The 23350-nt window shown below is 37.6% G+C and overlaps 1 protein-coding gene across 1 annotated transcript in view; it reads right to left on the bottom strand.

The window, feature by feature from the left end:
- The window catches only part of SPAG16 (sperm associated antigen 16), a 326638-nt gene that overhangs the window by 84612 nt on the left and 218676 nt on the right, over positions 1 to 23350 (bottom strand). The window contains 1 exon segment of the mRNA XM_009887597.1: positions 1324 to 1399. Coding sequence (XP_009885899.1) covers positions 1324 to 1399 — 76 coding nt within the window.

Below are 23350 nucleotides of genomic sequence, written 5' to 3' on the forward strand. Positions count from 1 at the left end.
TATTTAGTGCTTCCTCAATTCATGATTTGAAAGCAAGACTGAAAACCTGTTACTGACAGAGTTCTAATTAGCTCTCAAAAAATCTGGCTGAATTACAACATTTTGAAAAATCTGAACTCATACATGTCTATCAGAGAAGTACTTCACTTTTACAACAAAACCTCTCAACGCTCCAGCTTCACCAATCATGCTCCCAAATAAGTCTCTGGGTCTCAATTGCAGGGCTCACTAATTGCAGCAGACTGGGAGTGATCTAGGCAAAAGGAAGGAAAGAAGAAAGCCTCCCCTGCTTTTTCAGTGAAGCTTCCTTCCCTGCAGTGGCCAACAAGCTTGAAGGTGTATTTCACCTCATTCAAATGCAAAGGAAGAAAAAGACTGAGAGGAAATGGAAAAATCCATTAGGACTGGAGAGTAAAGAACCAGGGAAAACACAAATGAGACTGGAGACTCGTCTGCAGATTGATGATATTCCGTTGTTAAAAATCAGACCTAGTACAGTACAGTGGTGTCAGTAACACTATTCCTAAGTTATTCAGGAGTCTCGAAGGAACAGTTTGGAAAAAAAAAATCCATTCCATTCCTTTAAGGTGTAAATTAATCAAAATATGTCACCTCAAATATAACTGAAGGAAGTTGAGGAACTAATAATTAATTGGTAAGCAGGAATATACTAGTATTCTAGAAGCATCTTCATAAAAATGCATTTGCCTGGATAATAAAGAAAATGAAGACATATACGTTGATTTATTAATCAGAAGTTACCTTGCCAAACCATATATAATGAATAAAATCAATTTCCACCTGTCCAGCCTTAAAGCGTGTTGTATACTCATGAGCTAGAAATACTATATAGAAAACTTACATTTTTGTTCAGTTGCTTATTTTAATTACGTATTGAAGTTTCACAAAGCTCTGGCCTCAAAAAAAAAAACCAACCCAAACCAAAACCCACAGTAAAACAGATGCTAAATAAAAACAAATGCTTTTTTCCGGCACTGCCTTAGATTAAGTCCTTCTCTATATAGTAAAGCCTTTATCTAGTAAATCACATCAAAGCCTGTTTTTTGCACCACTCTCTTTAATTTATCTGTGTTCTTAAAGCGAAGTCCACTAATTGATGCTAGACATCTCTCTCTCACTGCGTTAAAACATAAACCAGTGTTTATTAAGTAAGGCTATCAATCAGCTAATAAGAATCTCCAGTAACTCCATACCTGTTAACATCCTAGATTTCACTTGTGTTGTAAAGACAACACAAATTTACAACAGAAACTTTCATGGCAGAAGCCACAAAATCATCATGTGAATGTCATGACCATGTGCCAGAATGCAGCCATGTTTTGAAAAGTCCCATATCCGCACTGTTGTATCCCCACTTGAAGTGACCAGTTAGGTACCACTGTTATGAGGAATAAAAATAATAAGTAGTTTCTATGAAGGATATAGGTGAAGATTATATGTTATATAAATGAAAAATACAGAGATAACTCAGACTTTGCAGCCAAATCTTCAGATATAAACTAGCATACTTCATTTAAGTATGGACATACGGCTTCAGACTAAAAGTCCATCTGGTTCAGTAACATGTTATACAACTAGTAGGGGTTTCTTAATAAAAAGAAAATAAGAAGATTCTCCTATTACACTCTCCTATACTTAGCCTGTGGCTCAGGATTTCTTTGAGAAGAGATCCTTGTACTTGTTAACAATCCATGGAGTTTTATTTCCATGACTAATTAATTTTTTTAACATATGCAAACCTTTGGCACCCACAATCTCTTGTGTCAATGAATTCCAAAATTTAATTATGCATTGTGTGAAAAAAAAATATTTTTGGGTCTAAAATACCTTACTTTATTTCATTTGATGCTTCTAATTCTAATGCTGTGATTAAAAGTAAACACTGACTACACATTTACCTTCTCTAAACCAACTGTGGTATTATAGACTCCCTATTACATCATATTTTACCCGTAAAGCTGAAGACTCCTACTCTATTGACTCATTCCTCATACAGATGTCATTCCATCTCTTTTATCACATTTACCATCTCTCAGAACACCTTTTGAGCTGGAGCATGAGTACTGAAGAAACCGGTATCCAATGGAGGTGTACAATGGCATGTAAGTGTTTTCTGGTTGGTTTTGTATTCTTTTCATTTGAGTAGCGTTTTTAGCACTACTACACAGAGATTTCCAGAAAACTGCCCACTGTGGCTCCAAGATTTCTTTCCTGAGCACTAACAACTTGTTTATACCCATTATTACCAGTGCATAATTAGGACCATTTTTTCTCATGTGCATTACTTCACATTCATCTGCCACTTCACTGTCAAGTCAACTGCTGCAACTGGAATTCTTTTCCTGTAATTCTTCACACATAACCTTCGTTTTTACTGCCCTGACTAATTATTATGATCAGCAAACTCATCCACTTCATTCTTTTTCCCAGTTTCCAAGTTCATCTTAATAACTTAGGTCCCAGCACAGATCCCTGTGGAACTTAGATAATAATTTCTTTGTTCTGAAAGCGACATTTTATTCCTATCATTTCACCAGTTTTTAAATTCACAAGGTAAATTCCTTTCCATTCACGACAGTTTCACTTCTTTGAGACCTTTTGTCAAATGCCCTTAAGAAGTATTTATGGAAAATCCAAGTATACCACATTTATGAACCTCCCTTGATCAAATCCTCAGCAAGATCTTCAGAGAACTCTAACAGATTTCTGAGATGTAATTTCCAAAGCCATGCTGACACCTACCAATGCTTCACTATAACAAATGTATCTATGTATCCTGTATTTTTGGTTCTTAATATCATTCATACCAGCCTTCCCAGTAAAAAAGCTAGATCAAGTGATCTATAATCCCTTCACCCCAAACTTTTTCCAAATACTGAAAAAGTTAATGCAGCCTTCCCACGTTATACCAGGAATAATGGAGGTTTTCTATTTTGTTTACTAAAAAAAATATTTGGGGATAATACACAAAAATACAGGCCAAAAATACCCTTGGGTTTTCAGACCAATTTCTGCTGTTATCTCACCAACATAAATAAGAAGATCTTGCCTTTAGGATCCAATAAACTCTGCTTTTATTTGAATAATGGGAAACGTGCTATCATAGGCAGTAGAAATCCTTCTTCCAAATCTCTGACATAAAACTGTGGGAACGGAAAACAGCTCAAGGGTTGATACCAAGCACTACTGTAAAACTTCATCCTAAGAATATACTTAGAGATATTTAGTTCATTGTTGCAGTGTAAAAAAAGAAAACAAAAAAAATCTGGGAGGAAGGAGGGTGTCAAACTTTTTTTTATACTCTTCCTTTTCTCCTTTTCCAATAGATATCCACCAGGTTGTTCTGTAAAAGTACCTACTAAGACAGCTTGAAATATGTGCATCATTTACCTGATAGATCTTAAGGGGGAACTTGCCATTATGAAATATCACCTACCTGAACTTTTGACTATTTTTAACACTTACACTTTAGATTGCTATTTTTTGTGAAAATATCATTATAATCCTCATTACACACCCCCATGCCTAAGAAAAAGCTTTGAGAGATTAATCTCTCAAAAATTTTAACATTGCATAGGAATAATTCTGAAGCTTTTTTCACATATACTAAAGCATAAAGGCTTGAAGCCTGAGTAAGGGTTCAGAGAAGACCCTAATTTTGTCAAGCTGCTAGGAATAAATGTGCTTTTATTAATGAAACACTTGTACTTTTAATAACTCAAGCTGGATCTCACTTCTGGAGACAGATAAAATTAGTGAAATGACAAATTATCATACCCCTTATACATTTATGAAATAAGAGCTATTTTAAAACAAATTCAGTAGCAGGTATAAAGTGGAACTGATGAAATCTATAATTGATTCAGAGGCTAATATGCACTGCCACTGTTGTGAATCACATAAAGAGACTTATTGCTTATGTATTTTTTAACATATGATCCCCCAAATGCTACATGACAAACCAGTTCCTTGGGCTGAATTCTGAGAATGCATCCATTCAGGCAGAGATGAAAATCTTTCAGAAAACAGATATGAGCAGGAAGGTAGTTCAAATGGATTCAATTTGGCGATCTGTGGCAGAGGAAAGAGTTACAAATGAGGTTTAGCCCTCCTTACAGGTCAAAGGAGAAAAAAGCTGAGATTGAAAACAAAAATGTAGCTTGTGGAAGAAAAGTTTTGAGGGACAGACTGACAGTGGAAGTAAAGGCGAAAATACTCAGGAACAGAGGGGCCCAGTGCCCCACAACACAAGCTCTCTAATTTTCCCTGGGCATAAAAAAAAAAAGCATCACTTCACTGAAGAAAGGGGACTTGCATCTGTTGAGGATCTGCGAATATGCATGTATCAACTTCATATCCGCATTTCTGGGAAGCACGAATGACAGCTGTCAGAGCTCTTTTAGCACTGGGGCCTGCAATTTGTGATCATGAAATCTCCACATAAACATTAACGCAAAAAAAAGTGCTATGTCAAGCCAAGTCAGGCTGCTAAATCAAAATGCTGCTTTTTGAAAAAAATCCTATCTACTTAATAACTGATCAATAATGACATACTTTTGCTGATTTGCAGCATTTTTTTGATCCTGGGAGATAAAAGAAAAACCCCAAATTCTGAGGTAATGTGTTGTTACCCAAAGCTGCAACATTTTTTTTACTGCACTGTTGCTTTATGTGTATGATATAAGATTATCTGGGGGAAAAAAAAATATCAGGAAAAGTAGATGGTTTTAATGATTTAGGCTGTCAATTTAACAGTCTATGATACCCACATAGTCCTCTACCGTATGACTGATTTTCAAACAAAACGCATACTGATTTTTATATCAAGAACATATGGAAATATGACATTAGATGCTCAGCCTTAGTTATCAACAGCAATATACATAATCTCCATCTTAATTTAAGATTGATCACTAACAGATAAAGCTCCAAGTAATTGTGCAGTGTGTATATCTTTAATTCAGATGATAATAAAACACTAATTCTCTTTTACTAAACAAATCAAAGAACCAGACAACATATTAGGAGACAAGAACAATGAAATTCCTATCTTTTTCTGTCACTTGAAATATATTCACATATATGGAAATAACTTTGCCAACTTTGGCAAAGTTATTTGTTTGGTGCTAGTAATTTTTTTAAGAGAAAGTAACAGTACATGTGTGTATGGTGCTATATGGACCCAATCAGTTGCGTTTGTATGGCCTTGCTGGGTCTATTTTGGGGGGTTTCTGTTTGGACTTTCTGGCAGATAAAAGCACTATAAGGGATGAAATATGCCTGTATAGTTTAGAACAAAGTATTTGTGTAGAAAAAACTTTCAAAAGCCCTAGGCAATGGAAGGACTATGACACACGTAACCCCTGTATTGTGTCTACAGATCTTTCATTTTTTTAAATACTAAATACACACACAGTTCTACCTTTCAACTGATTTCAAGTATTCCTAATTGCTTCTATAATCCTGCCCTTACAGAAACAATTACAGTGGAAAAAACTTTGGAAATGTTAATTCTGCGTTCCACAAAAGCAGATGGAGCATTATTTTCTCAAGCCTTAACAAATCTTTCCTCCATCATATTCTAAACACACACATTTCCTTTCATTATATATTCCTCCTTCTTCCAGCTTCACTGCTCTCACTAAAAGATCCTTCTCCATTAATACTTACTGAGTTGTAGACTCATCAATAATTAAGGGTCATATTCAGTGACAACATGAGCCTTTGGCACAGAGTTATTCTACAACATTTCAGGTGACCGATTACCTTTCTGGAATACCAGTCAAATGGAGGCAGTGGCTACACTGATAGCATTGCCCTGTAAATCAGTAATATCAACAAAAAAATCAAAGTAATATCAACAGTCAAAGCAGCTTCAAATATTGCAGCTCATTCAAATATTTCTGGACAATGGACTCAGATCTGAATTTTGAGCAACTCCAGGGGGATTACTCAGGTTACCTCTGAAGACGGTGCGGAACATAGAACTAGCAAGCTATTCTGCTTCACAACATCAGCTGCCAAGCAGGACCGCAGATCCCATCCTTCAAAATTTACGAGGACTGTCATTTTGCACCAGCCAAAATAAAGGAGAAAGCCATTTGCATCATTAGATCTAGCTGCCTACGACATCCCTCTTTCAACCTCTTATAACATTGACTGGAGCAGTACCTCTTCATAACCACTGAGCATTCTCGGTCAGCTTTATTCAGAATACTGGTGGAGAGAGAGAACATCTTGCTCTACTGTTTATTTGGTAAATAATAGTAAGGTAGATTCTCTGTCCACCCCATCTTAAGAGTTAATTGCAGGAATATTATTTTTAGCAGTTGTCAGGGACAGTGCTGTGAATCAGACAACAATTTTGTTACTGTATTCTACATGGCATTAAGAGAACGTAGCAACATCTGTGTACTGGCATTTGTATGTATTATTTATGTAGCGCTGTGGACGTGCCCAGAGTTCTGCAGACAAACTAAGATACGGCTCCTTTCCTGAGACAATTACAGTTGAAATCAAAAGGCAAAGCCCTACACACAGTGCTGTCAAATAATGGTTCTCAAAGCAACACATTAAAACAGGTGGCATCTGACTGGAACTTTACCATACAATGTAAGCATCAGCAACTCAACAAATTTTAAACATACAGTCTAAAACATTAAAGGATCAACAGTCTTTTACCATGACAATTGAAAAAAACACTTCACAATCAGTATTCCAGTTGCTTACTTGGAAAAATGATGTCTCTTATTTACCTCTATTAATGCAATTGTTCTAAAGCAAAATTCTAAAAGCTACTATACTATTTGCAGTATCAGCACAGGTACCCTAAGCACAGCAAAGCCCAAGCGAAGAACTGCAAATACTGTTAAAGATTACTTTAATTTTACTGACATTTTATGTTAGGCCAAAGAGGAAAGATAAAGAAAGTAAATGTCTAGAAAAACTGAGTTATTCCATGAAAAACAGAACTAATGAAGCCTGAATGCCTATGGAATTATATTTTGCCTCTTTGCTCTACCATCCTAGCTGTTGGTTGAATAAATATATCAGGAATTGATTGATCCTTTAGACTTCTGTTTTCCAAGTTTTGTCAGAATTAGCCTGCAGGTTAAAAGTTACTAGAGAGCATGAAGAGGGTGTAAGGAACATGCGTAGAAGTAGCATAGGGAAGGGGGAGAGTGCATCCTTATAAGCTTCATTTTCCTTAGAAACAAGGTTAAAAACAGTGATCCTGACAGTTACACTTAGGAAAGTATATACCTACCAATGGGGCCCCAACTTGCGTTATGAGAGCTGTATTTAAACACTCTCTTTCCCCATTTGATACTAAAAACAATGTAAGGGATGAAAACACCAAACATCAGTTAAGCTGTGCAATCACCAGAACTCTTCTTTATTGTCCTACTTTGCTATGGTGTGTTTTTGTCATAGCCCCTCATTTTCTTCTCACCAGAGAAGGTGAAGATCAGGCTGAGCTTAAAAAAGGTTGGGGTCAACATTTTATTTTAAAAGTTCCCATAAAAAATATTGAAGAGACAACAGGTGATTTTTTCCACATCAGGCAGGAGACTTGCACAGTTCCTTGATAAAGGACGATGTGGATCCAACTCTTCGTGGGTACAAAGGAGTATGGGACAAAGTCCTGGAAGAGGAATACATCAAGTATTACATGAAAACTGCATCTGGCTCAAGAAGCTTTGAAATAAGAAGTAGAGTCCAGGAGGGTACTAAGACAGAACCTCACAAATGCTTTTCCTATTCTTATCCATTCTTAGGCATCCCCTGGTACTCACTGCTGGGGAAAGGATGATGGTCCAGAAGAATTTAACACATGCAGCCATCCTTGTGTTCTTAGCCTGAATTTAAACAAAACACTCAGGAGCAAAGATTTTGTTCCTAATGGATTTTGTAACCTTGAAACAGACTTGAGATATAGTTCACTTCTTTTTTGTTACTGGAACTCTGAGTCACATTAATTATTTACAGTGACACTTCTTATTAAAACCCCTAGGTTTTTTGACATCTATGGTTCATTTTGGGTGTTGCTTTCATTATCCTCATGGACTATGTATCTAATACACATCTTATGTAGTAATAGTAATATGTTTCATCCTTCAGAATAATCTTAAGACGAATTTTACTCCTGTTTTATTAATAGACATAAAATGTCATTTATACAGAAGGTGAATGCCAGAATACGCAGCAGTAGAAATACAAAAATTCCTTTTCTTTTCCTCATTTATCACCAAAGCTGAGGAAAAAAAAGAATTAAATTTCAAAAATGCAAAATCAATCATAAACTGACATTCTATAAATCAGTGAAGAAGTTGCAAAGCCAGGAAGCACAGCAATAACCAGCAGATGGTGAACAGTACACAGGCACGCGGCTTTTTGTCTGAGAAGAAAAATGCAATCATCCTGCAAAAACCTGTGGCACGAGGCTATCAGTTGGAAATCTTCAGAAAACTGTCAATACATAGTATACCAAGTGCAAAACTCAAGGTAATTTTTCATTCTACATTACCTAATTGCTAGATCTTTTTATCATATTTCATGCTTATATATTGACCCGAGACAGGATAGCTGTTTCCCTCTGCCATTCTACCTGGCTCACAGCTGGCTGCGACATCAAGGGAAAAAAAAAAAGCAGCAATCTTTTGGCATACCACTGCTGCTTCTAGATAAGACTGACAGTGGGACTAGGCATCATAGAAGTAGTAACCTTTTGTTTTAATTAAGTTCACCTTCTTTATTAAAACTTCCTTGAGGCTATATTACCCTTCAAAAGCGATAATTTCACATCTGCAAAAATTTAAATATAACATGCTCCTGCTTCCAAAAAAAGTCCCGGTGTGGTATATATGAATTTTCAGACAATGAATTCAAATCACTTATAAACAGGTTTCAGCCAAACAAGTCCACCATATTTTAAGGCATTTCCCCTTTCTGAACTGAGTACTGATGACAGAAGCTCTCATATCTAGCCATACGCACACAGCAAAATCCTGTTTCACTTGGCACCTTTCCCACTGCTCTTACCAGCTTGCCTCTGTCCCAATGCACAATTATTCCTTTATTTCAAGGTTTTGGCCTGCTCTAAACACAGCCTATGGCTCTGCTTTCTGGTTCGTTATGATGATTTTGTTTTGTTATGTCCACAAGGTAGCAGATTGCTGCAATTCAGGTTACAATCTATACAGACCACAGTCAGGCCTGCTACATTCGAATCCATCAGCTTGCTAAGATTGGCTCAGTACTCCTGCAAAAATATTTGGTGTTACCATTCACTACAGGCTAGTCTTTTTAAATTATAAAAAATGAGTCAGCTGTCTTTCAATGCCATGTAATTAAAAGTGGTTAAATGAGATTTTAAAATAATTTGGGCACCTGGTAGAAGGCAGTTTTTAGTACGTGCAAAATTGCCTTTTAGGAGGCTTTGGAAGCATGCCAAGTAAGGAATAAAAATGAAAAGACAAAAGATAAACTAGTTACAATCCTTGGAGATTAGATGTAACAAAATGCATGTTAGCAGGACAGCAGTCACTAAACAATGCAGGGCTCTATGCAAGATTTGAAGACCAATGAATAGCTATCTTTTTAACTAAAAAAACCTCTTTTTAAATATTTTTTTTTAAAAAGTCTCTCCTAAAAGCTTTCTGCCAGTGCATGTCCAGCATTCTACACCAAAATTCTACATCTGTTTTCCAAGGTGTAGGAGCATTTGGGCACCCCATTTGAAGCAGGGAGCTTGTAGGACCCTAGCTCGTGAGAGGGCTAGGCTGCTTATGCTGAAGGCAAGCAGTTTCTGGGTCCAGTCATGTGATCTTGCTTTAGGATATTGCCAAATAGTTCTTCCTCCATTAAGTTAAAGAGGAATAATTATTTTGCCTCAAATTAAATATAATGAGTAAACATTGCAAAGCTACCATATTTTCCAGAAATGTTATATATTCTGTACCATTCCAATATTGTCCCTCAATGTCAATATAAGTTAAACTCTCCCTATGTACTATTATTTTTTAAACAGAAATTAGTGTATTTAGCTCACATAAAATCCTGCATAGTACCAATCAACATCCATAACATACATTAAATAGTGTGCTAATAACGTGTGATACTTAATCTGAACATCCATCCCATCTAGCATGTGTTGGTTTTCTTCCATTGGCGTGATTCCAAACCCTCAAATTTTAATGAAGGGCTGTTGAAGTAGGGAAAAATGTGGTTTGGAAGGAGATCAGAAACATGAATTCCATGAACAGAACAGATTTATGACCTATATTAACAATGATAATCCTGTGTCACAGTTCCTCTGAAACACAAAGTTGTGGATCAGTCATTTCAAATCCATTATCAACCCCAAATGGTTGTCCAGTGATGTCTAATCTCAATCAATAGCCAGTAATGAACCACAGCCATTAATCCCATTTGCATGTTTGTACAAAGCATCATTTTTAAGCTGCATATTCATATGCGTAGAGATTTCAGTGAGTGCATAGAGATTTCACAGCCTGTGGAAAGTTCTGCACTGGGATTTGAACATTTCCCAGGCACCTGGAAGAATATATAACTCACGCTGTGTAATGATCTCAACAGTGAAGCCCAAGAAAATACACAAGACAGTGTACTAGTCAAGTGTGTGTATTTTGGGCAACTGATGATCTTACTAAGCCATGCCCTACAGATACAAACATAAGCAAAGGCAGCGAATTAGTTAATGGCAACAGTGATTGATAACAATTTGAAGTCCAAGAGTGGAGGAGGAATGGAAATGCTGAACATAAACAGAATCCTGGGTTGGTACAAGAGAAAGCACCATACCAAAAGTAACATAATCTTCCATCCTTTCACATAAAGGCTTTGTATGAAAACTGAATTTCCATTCACAAGGCCATGCAATCTAACACCTGATTGCTCAAGAAAGGGGAAAAACAAAACAAACGAAACCTCAAACTCAGTAACTCTCAAAGTGTGGACACATATACTGTGGCCTTATAACTCTCAAAGCTGATCTAAAGTGTGGACACATATACTGTGGCCTTCTTTCTTTCTGTTCCCCATTCATTTTATATACACACTACTCAAATGCAAAGAATACAGTTACAACGAGCTAAGAACATGGTTCCACACCCACGTCCTCAACAGCCAAACAAGTCCCAGTGCTCATTCACAGTTTGTCAACTCCCCCTGCTACTTGTGCCGCTGCAACTGTTTTGTACATAAAGTAATCCAAATTCCTGCAATAATACATCTTGAGGGAAAATAAACAATACATAAATACAACAAATAAATGACAGTTTTACAATTCATATCTGGAGTTTGTACTCAAGACAAATTTTCCTTACTTCAACCATTAAACCTTATTGCATGCTAATTATGACTTTTAGTAATTCACAACTGAAAGCAGTAACGTAAGGTCTAGTCCTTGAAACAAGATTCATGCCGTGAAATCCCAAATCTCCAGTAATTGATCCCAACACATACTAGCCAAGAGTTAGGGCATAAATTCCACATGGTTTACTAAAAAACACCGCATATTAAATACAAAAGAAAGGCATTAGGAAATGCCACAGGTATACAACAGAATTAAGTATCATCCAGGACTAAAATAACCATATTTAAATCCTTGCAATGATGAATTTTGCATATTTGAGCTAAAATATCTAATTAAAGGCAATGTATCACCAACCAGTAAGCACTCGTCATTCCAACATCTACTGAATTGGACTGGTTAGATCATTTTTGGCAAGATGAAATAAATGAAGGACACTGGTGCTACTATATGAAAGGGAAGGTCCTGACTTCAAACACGACAAACCAGCAATCAAGTTTTTCCTCCATCTAATTCAGAACTCTATTTTTCATCATAGATAGATCATTGTGACTAGGATGAGGTTTCACATTGTGTTCCTCAGACACACATTGCCCTCATTAGCATTATATTAGTGGAAAATTAATCCTGCAGAAAAAATGGAAATGAAGTTTCCTGGCAGTCGAGTTCTCCAAACAGGCTCACTGTGCACCAGAGCTCTCCAAGCCCAGGGACTGGAAGTGAGTGGCTGGATACAGACCGAGGATGAAAGACTCGGGATCCTCCCCTTCCACAGCAGCCAGCCACAGCACTGGCATGGGCATAGCAAAAACCTGCAGCACCAGGCAACACAAGGATTTGAACCTCTGTCTAAATGCTTCAAGCCAGAGATGTAACCAAGTAAGTCAGCCATACTGATAAAAAAGTGCCCTCACCTTCTAAAATCTTTTAAAAAAAAAAATCGATGTGATATTTATATTAAACCTAAGCCTCCTACCTTGAAACGAGACATTTTGATGCAATTCAGTTTTTGTAAACACTCTAAATATATGGGGTTTATTTCCAATTCAAATATCTTAGATATTGCCTCAATTGAATTGCCATTCTCTAGTCAACTCTAACACTAATGTTTGTTATTTTAACTGATACACTTTAGGAAACACACATTTTAACAATATAACAAACACAGATATCTCCTCAGCTACTCCACTAGAACCCTCACAGCAGACTCTAGGGAAAAGCAATTGCCTTTATTGCACAGAAGAAAACAATAATGAACCAAGAATGTTAAAGGCATCAAGATTATAATTGCACACAAAGAAACATAACACAAGAGATTCTATTAAGAGAGATGTTTTGATGTGTATAACAACTCTGAATAGAATGAGAGTAACACGCTCAGCAGAAACACAGCATCAGACCAGCGAAACTGAGACCACCCCAAGTGAGGATGTAGCTAGTGCTCTATAATTCCAACTCTTCATCCCCAAATAGGGATGTTGATGAAGCTAGAAGAAAACCTAAACTACTCAAAATCTGAAGCCATCATGGTGAACAGCATCTTTTTCTCTCAACCTAAATAAATGAATTGAAGAGCCACAAAACTGAATTGTTTCTGGTGACTTCCTGGCAGCAGCTGTACCAGCAATAGCAGAAACTGAAAATCAAGGTGAGGTGTCAGAAAAGAAACCCCAGAATTCCAGGATGAGCAGGCAAATTTCTGCAAAACTTTCACAGAACATATTCATTGCTTCACTGAAGCTGAACTAATAGGTTTAGAAGTATACTGTTTTACTGGTACTCTATAAAGAGATTTCAACTGTGTATTCCTCCTCCCTTTCCCTATCAAAGTGGTTATCATATAGAAATTATTTTCTTTCTTTCAAGTAAACACCAGATCTAATTACCCACACAGCTGACTGGTAAGTTTCCTCTTAATTTCTAAGAGTCAAAACAATCACATCAAAATATTACTGAATTTGAACAACTGAATAAACTTTTGTTGCAAAGAGAATGATTAAACTTGACACCTGTTTTGTGAAACCGATAAAGATAATCATTATGCCTTTTCAACCAATATGATTAGATTGGTTTAATGCTCCCAATATTAAATATGGCTGTTTTCAGGTCTAAAATTCAGATAATGAGAAAGTGTAGAGACACAAGGCAATCATTTAAGAATAATGAGATTATTTCTATGTAAGCAAAGCATTCAGTACATTTGAAAACTATTTACCTTATAGACAAGCATAAAATTTAAATAACATATTATAAATATAAGGTAGCTAAATGATAATTTAAATAATACTATGCAAAGACTAACTATCTTTTTATTCCCATTAGGGGTTCAAATGTATGCAAAGTCAAATACTTCATACTGTGGGTATGAAGATTGAGGTCTTTTTGAAAGTGGCTTTAAAGAAATGTTTCATATTTGTGATGGAGGGGCAACAAATTAATCAGTAAAAATGGCATTAGTTCATCAAAAAAAAAAAAAAAAGCAAACGAACAATCAAAAGATCAGATAAAAGAAACCACAGAAACCCAGTATGACCTCCCTAAGAAATTCTGAGTTTGAATTAAATTGTTTGATTTCACCAAAATGGAATATGCTTTTATCATATTAAAACTGTTTCAAAACCAAAACTAGAGTATTGACATACCAATCCTGTGGCACCCCCTCTCACTTTTTCAGTGAAAAGTCTTTGAAAAACTGTGGCCAAGGATTCAATTCTATTTGAGAAAATATGTGTCCTCATGTGTGTGACTGGCCAGACTCTTAACATCTAAGAAGAAAAAAAATCTTGGTAATTACATATTTTCTACATAGAAGAGTATAGAAATATCATCCAATATAATATATTACATAATTACAAATAACGCGAAAAATCAAGGGGCACTGCTTTGTGAGGGAAATGCAATTCTTTCTCAGATGTATAGCTGTACGAATTAACAACTTGTTTCAGTAGAAAGTTACAGAAATGAGGGTTTCGTCTTATCACAGCTTCCATTTTTCAAGCTGCTGACATTTCTGGCCGGTGACCCGTGGGCTGAGTCCTTCCCTCTGGCCCCTTGTCTCCTCCTGAGGAGCAAACCAGCTATGGGGCTTCACTCAGCAGCAGCAGCTGAGCGACTGCCGGAGCGGCGACTGCTCCGAGCAGAGTGAGCTGGCGGGATGCGCTGCTTCTGGTGTTACATCTGGCTAAGGGGGTGCTGAGGACTGAGCATCCTCCAGCAAGCACAGAGAGCTGGTCAGAGTTAATGTCACTGGTGTTTCTCTGGGCATTTCTCTAGGTGTTTTGTAAGTCTGAGTAAAATTGCTTTGAGGCAGATTGCCTCTAACTCTCTTCTTTGCCCTCTTAGGAAACTTTAACTGTCTTTCCTAGTGCAGTCCTTGCTTTCAGTGAAAGCAAACTGCCACTCAGCCTTAACTCTGAGGTACTCTGGAAAAACATGTCATTTGGTAGCTTGCTGGGAAGCAGGCATATGCTCATATGCCCTGTGAAACAAGATTTACATTTCAGAAGCCACATTCCTTTCTCCCTTCACCAAGACAAAGAGAACTGAACTTTCTCATTATGTACCCCCACAAAAGAAAACTAACATACAGGAGACAGAAAACCAATGAAGAAACCAACTACAATTTTCACGATGTTTACAACTGCAACTCCTTAGCAACACACAAGAAACAAAAAAAGAGAAAAGCCAATCAGCGTAAGCATCCTATCATACATTTCTAAAGTGCAAGAGACCTTACTTCTTTTCAGTTACAATAATGCCTTAAAGGCTACAACAAAGCACTTAAAAAACCACAACCAGACTCCAGACACCTTTTAACCAGCTCCCACTGCACAAGGGCTTTTTAAATATCTGAGCCACACTTGCTAACCAGCAGAAAATATCTAACAAGACAATCAACAAAATGGCTGTGATATAAAATCTTTGCTCTTCAAAATAAGATGTTGCGGTTTATCTTAAATATTGGCAAGGTCTCCTACTATTTATTAGTTTTACACAAAAACTTCAACAGGTTTTCAATCACCAGTTTTTAAATTCAATAAGTGTGTAAAGCTACCTGTGAAACTAACTACAGAGCAGTTTCAAAGCACAGCATTTTATTACAATATATTTTCTTCCTGTAATTATTTCAAATATACATTTAAATTGCTCAATAGGAGGACTGCTTCTTCTGTCAGCAAGTTTCCTCCCTTTCCCCTCTTCAACTGTCATCAGCATTTCTCTCTCCTGCTGTTTGCTGAATTATTGTAATGGAGATATTATTAGTGAATCACTCGAACTTTGAGTGGTCAATATTTCCGCCAACTACGACATAGAAGCCAAAGGTAGTTTTTCATTAGAGCATGGTCATTCTGGATGAAAAGTGAAGCCTATTCAGCAACCACACTATGGAACTGCACTGTTTGCTTTTTAAAATCAATATAATGATAGATTCTTAAGGTTCCTGATATAAAAGAAAGAAGTTGCTTTTTGTCCTGCAAAGTATTTCTAGTTTAGAATAGCTTTCAAGGACAGTTCTGGTAACTGAAGCATATATTTAAAAAGAGAAAAAGTGGTACAAAGTCCAAACAAATTTCTATAACTAAAGCAGCTGTGACTCAACTTCAAAACATATGCAATAGTAATTTTTTTTTTTTTCCAAGGAGTATGGGAAAATACTCCTTTAAAGCCAAAGTAACATCATTGCAGAACACTAACAGTCTAATTATTACTGTTTCTGAAGCCAAATGTTACAGACGGCCCATGGTATGCTGATACAACCATCTCAAAGACAGAAGACCAAAAGGGCTGGTGTAAAGGAGACACCTGATGATTTGGCAACAAAGAAAATCTCCAGAAGTCTGGACATCTGCTGGGTACCCTGGACTGCGTAAGAAAAAGCTCCTCAGCATGGCAGGAGCAGAAAAACAGAAGGCAACTTCTGCACAACAAAACAGGATCTAAACATACAGCAAGTTACAATTATTATCATCCTGTATTTTCCAAAAGCACAGTCCAGGACTGATCTTTCTAGACAAAAATAGTATGAGATACACACATTGCTTTTTCTTAAAACAGATACTCACCAATAGTTAACACAGCCCTCTGAAATGATATATGATTTTATATACATATCCCCAAACCCCACAGAGAATAACCAAGAGTTACACATGCCAGAAGAGATTAGTATGGGTAGAAACATTTGGCTTGTGGGAGTGGGTGGAAGGGGAAAAATTTTAATCAAATCCATTACCTGGTTATTGATTTCTCTTTGCCAGACTGATCCTGTAGAATACTTATAAAGCCTTTGACATTGAGACGTTTGGCCAAAGATATTGGATTAGACTAAGCAAAAGCTGAGCTTCTCATGTAATCTCTCATATTTGATTTATATGTGATTTATTCCTTTGTCCAGCAGAGGCTTTTTATTGATAAAAATAATGAGATTGAGAATCCCAAAGGAAATCTAATGCCCACCCACTCAAACATGTTTGCGAAGTAAAAATAGTACGCTTCGTAGGCCTAAGAGAGAATGATGTTATGTGAAGACTGCCGCCTTGTATCAAAAGTAGGAAGCTTGCCAAAGATTTTGAAATAAACAAAGCAACTTTTGAAATTAAAATTTTGCTATACCTGAAAACAGTTAATACTGTACGCTGTGGAACTAACTGACTGAAAGGCTTCTGAAATAGTGTTTTCTTTGCAGAATAAATGGATACAATATTTTTTTCTTTTGACTTCCTGTATAAGCTCAGTTTCACAAAACATCTTACATGTCTAGTCTGCTAAATATGATATGTTACATAAAGCCAGTTAGATGACTGAAAATTGATTGTGCCGCTCAAAAGAAGGTTCTAACCATTGTCACATGTAACGTGTAATCTGGTAACTGAAGGCTTTGTTGAACTATATGGGAATCCAAGATTGTCTAAGAAATTAAATCATTATGCCTTTGCAATACAAATGCTGTTCAAAAGTCCTAAGTAAAATGTAGCAGACTGTCTTGCATTTCTTTAATAGCTATCATTAGTAATAAAAGGAGAAATAAAATAATCTGTTTCTGCAGTGAACCCTGGATTAGGTTTTAAATCCTCTATTTCAAGGCATAAATCAGAATACTTCTATTCCACTGATAGCCAGCAGAGACCTTTGTGATTAACATGAATCTTACAACTCTTTCTTATGTTAATGCTTAGAGTGGAGTTAGAGGCTTTTAAGCCTCAGCCTTGTTTAATGTGTAACGTGGAACTCTACATTTATGACTTAAAAACTACCAGAAAAGAATCTTTTGAAGATCACTCCTTTTGGACGGTGATCTTGGATATTAACAGTAATATCCGAGGTCCTTTCATTGAGGGGACCGTAAGTCTGGTTGGCTCTGTGGCCAGACAGTAAGGATGAACACTGACATTTTAATTCCTCCTCCTCCCTGACTCTCTTAGAGCTACACAGCAGCTTGCCTGACTAGTCTTACTCTTTGTTTGAACACAGCACTTCTCTTACCAATGACCCCTGTGAAACCTCCCGGGGCAGTGAGGTCTCTTCCTCCCCCATGTGTATCTGCAGGTCACAAGCCATGAGTATTTTTACCTACAAAGGCTAGTTCTGCATTATTGCAGCTCCTTACTCCCAGGCTGAAAGGTGCAATTAATGGTACTCCATACTTTAAACATTATCCAAACTTTCAAGAGACCACGAGACCACCTCAGGCCTTTTCCAGGGTTCCTGTACACAGAAGCCTCTGTTGTCCATAATGAATCCAGCAGTTCCCTGAATGGGCAGAACACATGAGGAGGAATTTCTTTACTTTGAGGGTGGCAGAGCACTGGCACAGGCTGCCCAGAGAGGGTGTGGAGTCTCCCACACCAGAGACATTCCAAACCGGCCTGGACGCCACCCTGTGCAACCTGTTGCAGGTGAACCTCCTCTGGCAGGGGGGTTGGACTAGATGATCTCCAGAGGTCCCTTCCAACCCCGACCATTCTGTGATTCTACAATTCTAAACATCTCTGGGAGGTGTTGCACTTGCTGCACATCTGTAGGTCACCTGGGCACCATGTGCTCAGTACTGCTAACTCTTCTGGAAGCAGACAACAAACTGAAAGCACATTGCAGAGTAATACAGTGCCTACACAATGAATTATCTGGGAGGCCCAGGGCCTGCATAGACAAGTTTGGGATTGGGCAATAATCCCGTGAAAACACACACAATTCTTTAATGACACCAGAAAAGCAATCTGGAGCACAACAAACAGGAGCGTACCTGAGCACATCACAGCTGAAATTTTTCCATAATGGAATTTGAAAGGGTCCCTGATGGAGCCAAATTCTCAGCCTGTTCCTTCCTCGACATCTCAAAGAATTCCTTTGGTCCTGAGTAGGTACGGTGTTACCTTAGCATGACTGTAGACCCAGCCTGGGCAGTAAGGTTCCTAAGGATGGGTAGTAACAAAACCCAACACTTTAAAATCATTGACTCCAAAATTTTCTTCCTTTCTTCTTGTTGGCAGATTTTTTTAAGAGTCCCAGCAGTGTATGTGAAGGTCTCTAATTAGAAAGACCATCCAGTAGCATAGTCAAATCACACAACTTAGTGTTAAATTACAGCTTACACACAGACAAATGCTACTGTATTATCTAAAACTAACAAACATTAGCTTGTAGCAACATTTCGTAGATCCTGGCATCATAACTTAAGTAGCAAGTCTTTGATCTGGAAGTCTCCCTAGTTTCACCAAATAACTATTGCATCAATACTTGAAAGTCAGTACATTAAACAAAATGGTGTAATAGATAATTCCTGTTTCTTCTCATAGCAATAAAAATAAATCTCGGACTGGCATTAGGAATTATTAAAGTAGTAGTAGGAATATATTCAACATCAGTAGATTTTTTAAATTATCGTGTTATTGTGACTAAAGAACCTAGTCACTCAATGTGTCATCAAATGCTTTTCATTTACTGAGGCTTCATTGCCATGTACAGTTTTTACTTATTAAAAAAATATTATTTGCAATATGTAACCAAACAGAAAGCAGCCTTTTATTTTTAGTGTCAGATTGTCTGTTTGACTCTGTCTCCTGTAGATGTTTCTTACCACACACTGATATATGAGAATATTATAACTGGCAAGAAGATTGGTGTGATTCGACACATCAGCATCTGCCAGTAATGGGACCCTCCTCACCAGTTCAGTCCAGATGGAGCTAAGATCTGTAGAGGTGGAGAACAAAAAAGAAGCATGCTCCCTTGCTTGTAATTCACCTTGATAATCAAAGCACTATGGGCTCTCAAACTACAAAAGCGTGTCCACTGTGAAATTCTGAAATTGTACATGTACCTGCCAAGCTGCCAAGTCTGATTTTTACTCCTCAACAACATTTCCCTCCTTTTCCAAGCACAAGTCCTCTGAGACATAGTGAGCAACGAGCAGTGTCAGATTCTGCCTGTTACCTCTGAACAACTGATCATGGCTGTCTTGAAATACCGTCTGCCTCTCCACTCTGTGAATGCCTTCCCTCCTGAATTTTGCCCCTCTCTCCCATCACTCTTCACAGGTTTCTCCATACCCTCCCTCCATTTCTGGATTACCGTTCTGCTGGGCTTTACACTCGACCCTTTTTTTCACATTGAAATCCATCTCTGGATAGTTTCTTCACAAGCCCAAATGATGACACGATAAAAAAATTTAAAATCATGTAAAAAATAAAATCAAGGACTTACCTGAGCAAGAATTCATTTCAGTTTCTCAGTTTATTCTGGCTTCGATTCTGCTCAGGAATTTATTTTTTTAAACCTTAGAAGTTTTCGTACTTCCACACTGACAGAGTCTTACTTCCACAATTTCACATTTACCAATCACTGCTCTTTAAAACTTTGAGAAAATATCACTAACTCAGCCCCTTTCATTCAAGATTGTCAGCACCATTTTGGACTTAGACTCAAGAGGCCACCATGGTGGTCAGTCACACACAGTACTGTAGACTTTAAGCCTGGAAGAGGTTCTAAGCATTCAACTGGATTTTCCAAATTGTATCCTGTTCCCCATCGAGCCTTAAATTTCCACTAGAGACAGGGCATAGCTAATGTCAAGATCAGCTAAAGTCAAGAGCAGCTCTTGGCTGCTTTTGTATTGGCCAGCATAAGATCAGTAGTGATTTTGTGCTGCTCAGCTTTACACAGCTGGAAGAGCCCTTGGGTTTACAGACAGGTGCTCAGAGCTTCCTGCAGAGCAAGCGTTCATAAATATTTCATTGCTGACTATGCCTAGCCCCCCAGTCACTTAGGGAGCATCAAAGTCACTGCCCTCTCCTTAGTCTGCTCTGATGTGCTACAGAATTCCTCTTAAAGCTTCTTGTGTGATTTCAAGCCCACCTGGAGTTGCTATTCCCTCCCCAACCCATTCAACTACTCTCCGAGTCCTCACATCCACCCTCAATATATTTTGCTAATTCCTTCTGCACCCTGTCTCTACAAGGTTTTCTTTCTCATCTATCCATGCACAGATTTTCATCAGGGCGACATCACCACTTTCAGCTTTGAGATACACATTCTACAGCTGCTTCTGTTCTTTCAGAATATGGATTGTTCTTTTAGCCCAACACCTCATCTTTCTCTTGCATCCCCTCACTGGCACCTTTTCCTAAGATAGCAAACATTAACTACCTTTATTTTCAAGATGCTTGATGCATGAATGTACTTATGCTATCTTCCCCCCCCAATTGCTGAGGAGACAATACCCACCTCTAGTTTTCCAATAGCAACAGAACTTAAAGAAAATCCACACAGTTCAACTGCTGTGGTATTTTTTAGTATAATAAACAAATTGATAACTGTTTTGATTTCTTTCCTCAGAAACTGTGAGAGTTAAAATAGCAACAGAAAGAACACAAGCCGTTCAGCTTTTGTCTCAGGTGAACAGGACATTACAAAGGGGCTGACAATTTTCAGTACAAGTTTTAAATAGTTTTAAGAACCTACAGTTTGTACTTCTTTCCAATTCAGAAATTCATTGTGTTCCACAGACTCAAACAATGTTTGCATGAGGGCTGCAAACATTTTAGAATAGCTGACTTGATTAATATTTATGATATATTAAGGACATTACATATTATAACAGCACACATGCGGAGCAAGAATACAATATTTTACTGTTCACTGGGATTTTATCAGACATTAACAAACACCTCTGCTATGCTGCACAGCTTGATTCTTTAGCCACCCAGGAAGGTTAGTAATAAAGATAAATAAATCTTGTACATGCCCTGAAACACCTCAGTGTAATTAGAATATGGTTCTTAAAGGTGTAGCATTAGCATCCTCAGCTTATTCCGGAAACTGGCAGAAGATGCAGATTTTCGTCTGCTATTCCAAACACTCGGGCCACCTGGTACCCACAGGTACACTACTCAGTTCTTCTCCAGCTACCCAGATTTATAACATGAAGCCCACCTGGATGACTGTCTCAGGAGTCATTCTGCCTCCCTTACTCCTTTACACATAGAAAACATAAGTTGGAATATATTCCTGAGTTTTTCAACAGTGACAGGAACTTGCAAAAGGCAATTCATCTGCAAAGTACTATTCAGCCAGACTGGAGTAAAAATAGTGTTTGATTTTGAAGTTTGACCAGTTGTCACCTGATCTTCAAAAAGGAAGCACTGTTCTCCTCCCTCCGTCCAGCTGCTCTACTCTGTAGATGACAGGACCCGTTTGAAGTTTTACTTTTATTTTAAAAGCTTAAGGCAAAATTCTACTCTCAGATCTGCAGAGAGCATCACAACAGACATGTTCTGCTCTCCTCACATGCACAGAGCTAGTCTGCTCCCCTTCATCTATTGTCCTGGGAGCCACTGTCATGCAGGGAGAACACAGGGGGGACCCTTTGTACAGACTGAAGAGCACTAGGTACAATGCAAAAATAATACACCACCAGACCCCGGAGCTTCAGCAAACCATGCACTCTCACCTCACTCTACTTTGCTCAGATGTGAAGGAGATGTGTTTTTAAGCAAAAATAATCATCGAGTGAAGTACATTGTCAGTGAGGGGAAAAATGAGACTCCAACATGCCCTCCATCCAACAACTCTTCAGAAACTCAGTGGCCTTTGTCCCTAAGACTCAATGGCATTATGATACTTAAGGATAATGTTGTACTGGGAAAGATTCAAATGACAAGCCTCATCACTATTAGGTATGAATCAGCGGGCAAGGTCCAGAGCCTAAACCATACCTTTACCTTTTTATTGTATACGGGTAAGTTCCTACTACCAACCCACATTCTCTCATTGCTTGGAGAAGTTGAGGATATATAAACCCAACAGCACCTTTAGCTTGAAGGTTATAGATCTTCACAGCTACCAACAAGACTTGCACCTGTGCCACCACTGTGTAAGTAGTGGCCAAAAGACAACCATGAGAAAGACCCTTGTTCAAGTAAGAGTACACTGTGAACATGTAAAAATGGATTTCTGGGATTTTAAGTCATTTGTATGCACAAAAGCACCAGTTAAATTCACATCACAGCTCTAGATTTGTTTCTCCTCAAATTATTAGTACATTCAATGTCCCTGTGTGAATTATTCTGATGCTGTCCACAAATGATTTGGAAGTGGACTTGTGTGCATGACTTTGCATGCATGTACGCCCTATCACTACACATAGAGTATTTCTCAGACCAGAGGTGGAGATTGTTTTAAACCTGATTTTACAGAAAGAAGAAAAATAGAGGAGAAATGATCTAACAGAGGACAAAAAGAAAAGGATGTAGAAGCGTGGGAGTTCCACCCAGATTTCTGGATCGCAATTTAATAGCCCACTGCCACAAAAATATTTTTCTTTTCAACTTTTAGATGAACATAATTTTAAATCTTTAAAATGTGAACAAAACTAGAGGCTATCTACATTTGATTCCAGAAAAATTCTATGAGAAACTTACATTTTTATTTAATTGTTTTTACTTCTGGAACATCTGATATATAGAAGTCTCCTACTTTTATTTTTTTTAAAAAAAGTAT

Source organism: Charadrius vociferus, unplaced genomic scaffold (genome assembly GCF_000708025.1).
Source record: "Charadrius vociferus isolate BGI_N301 unplaced genomic scaffold, ASM70802v2 scaffold136, whole genome shotgun sequence".
Lineage (NCBI taxonomy): Eukaryota > Metazoa > Chordata > Aves > Charadriiformes > Charadriidae > Charadrius > Charadrius vociferus.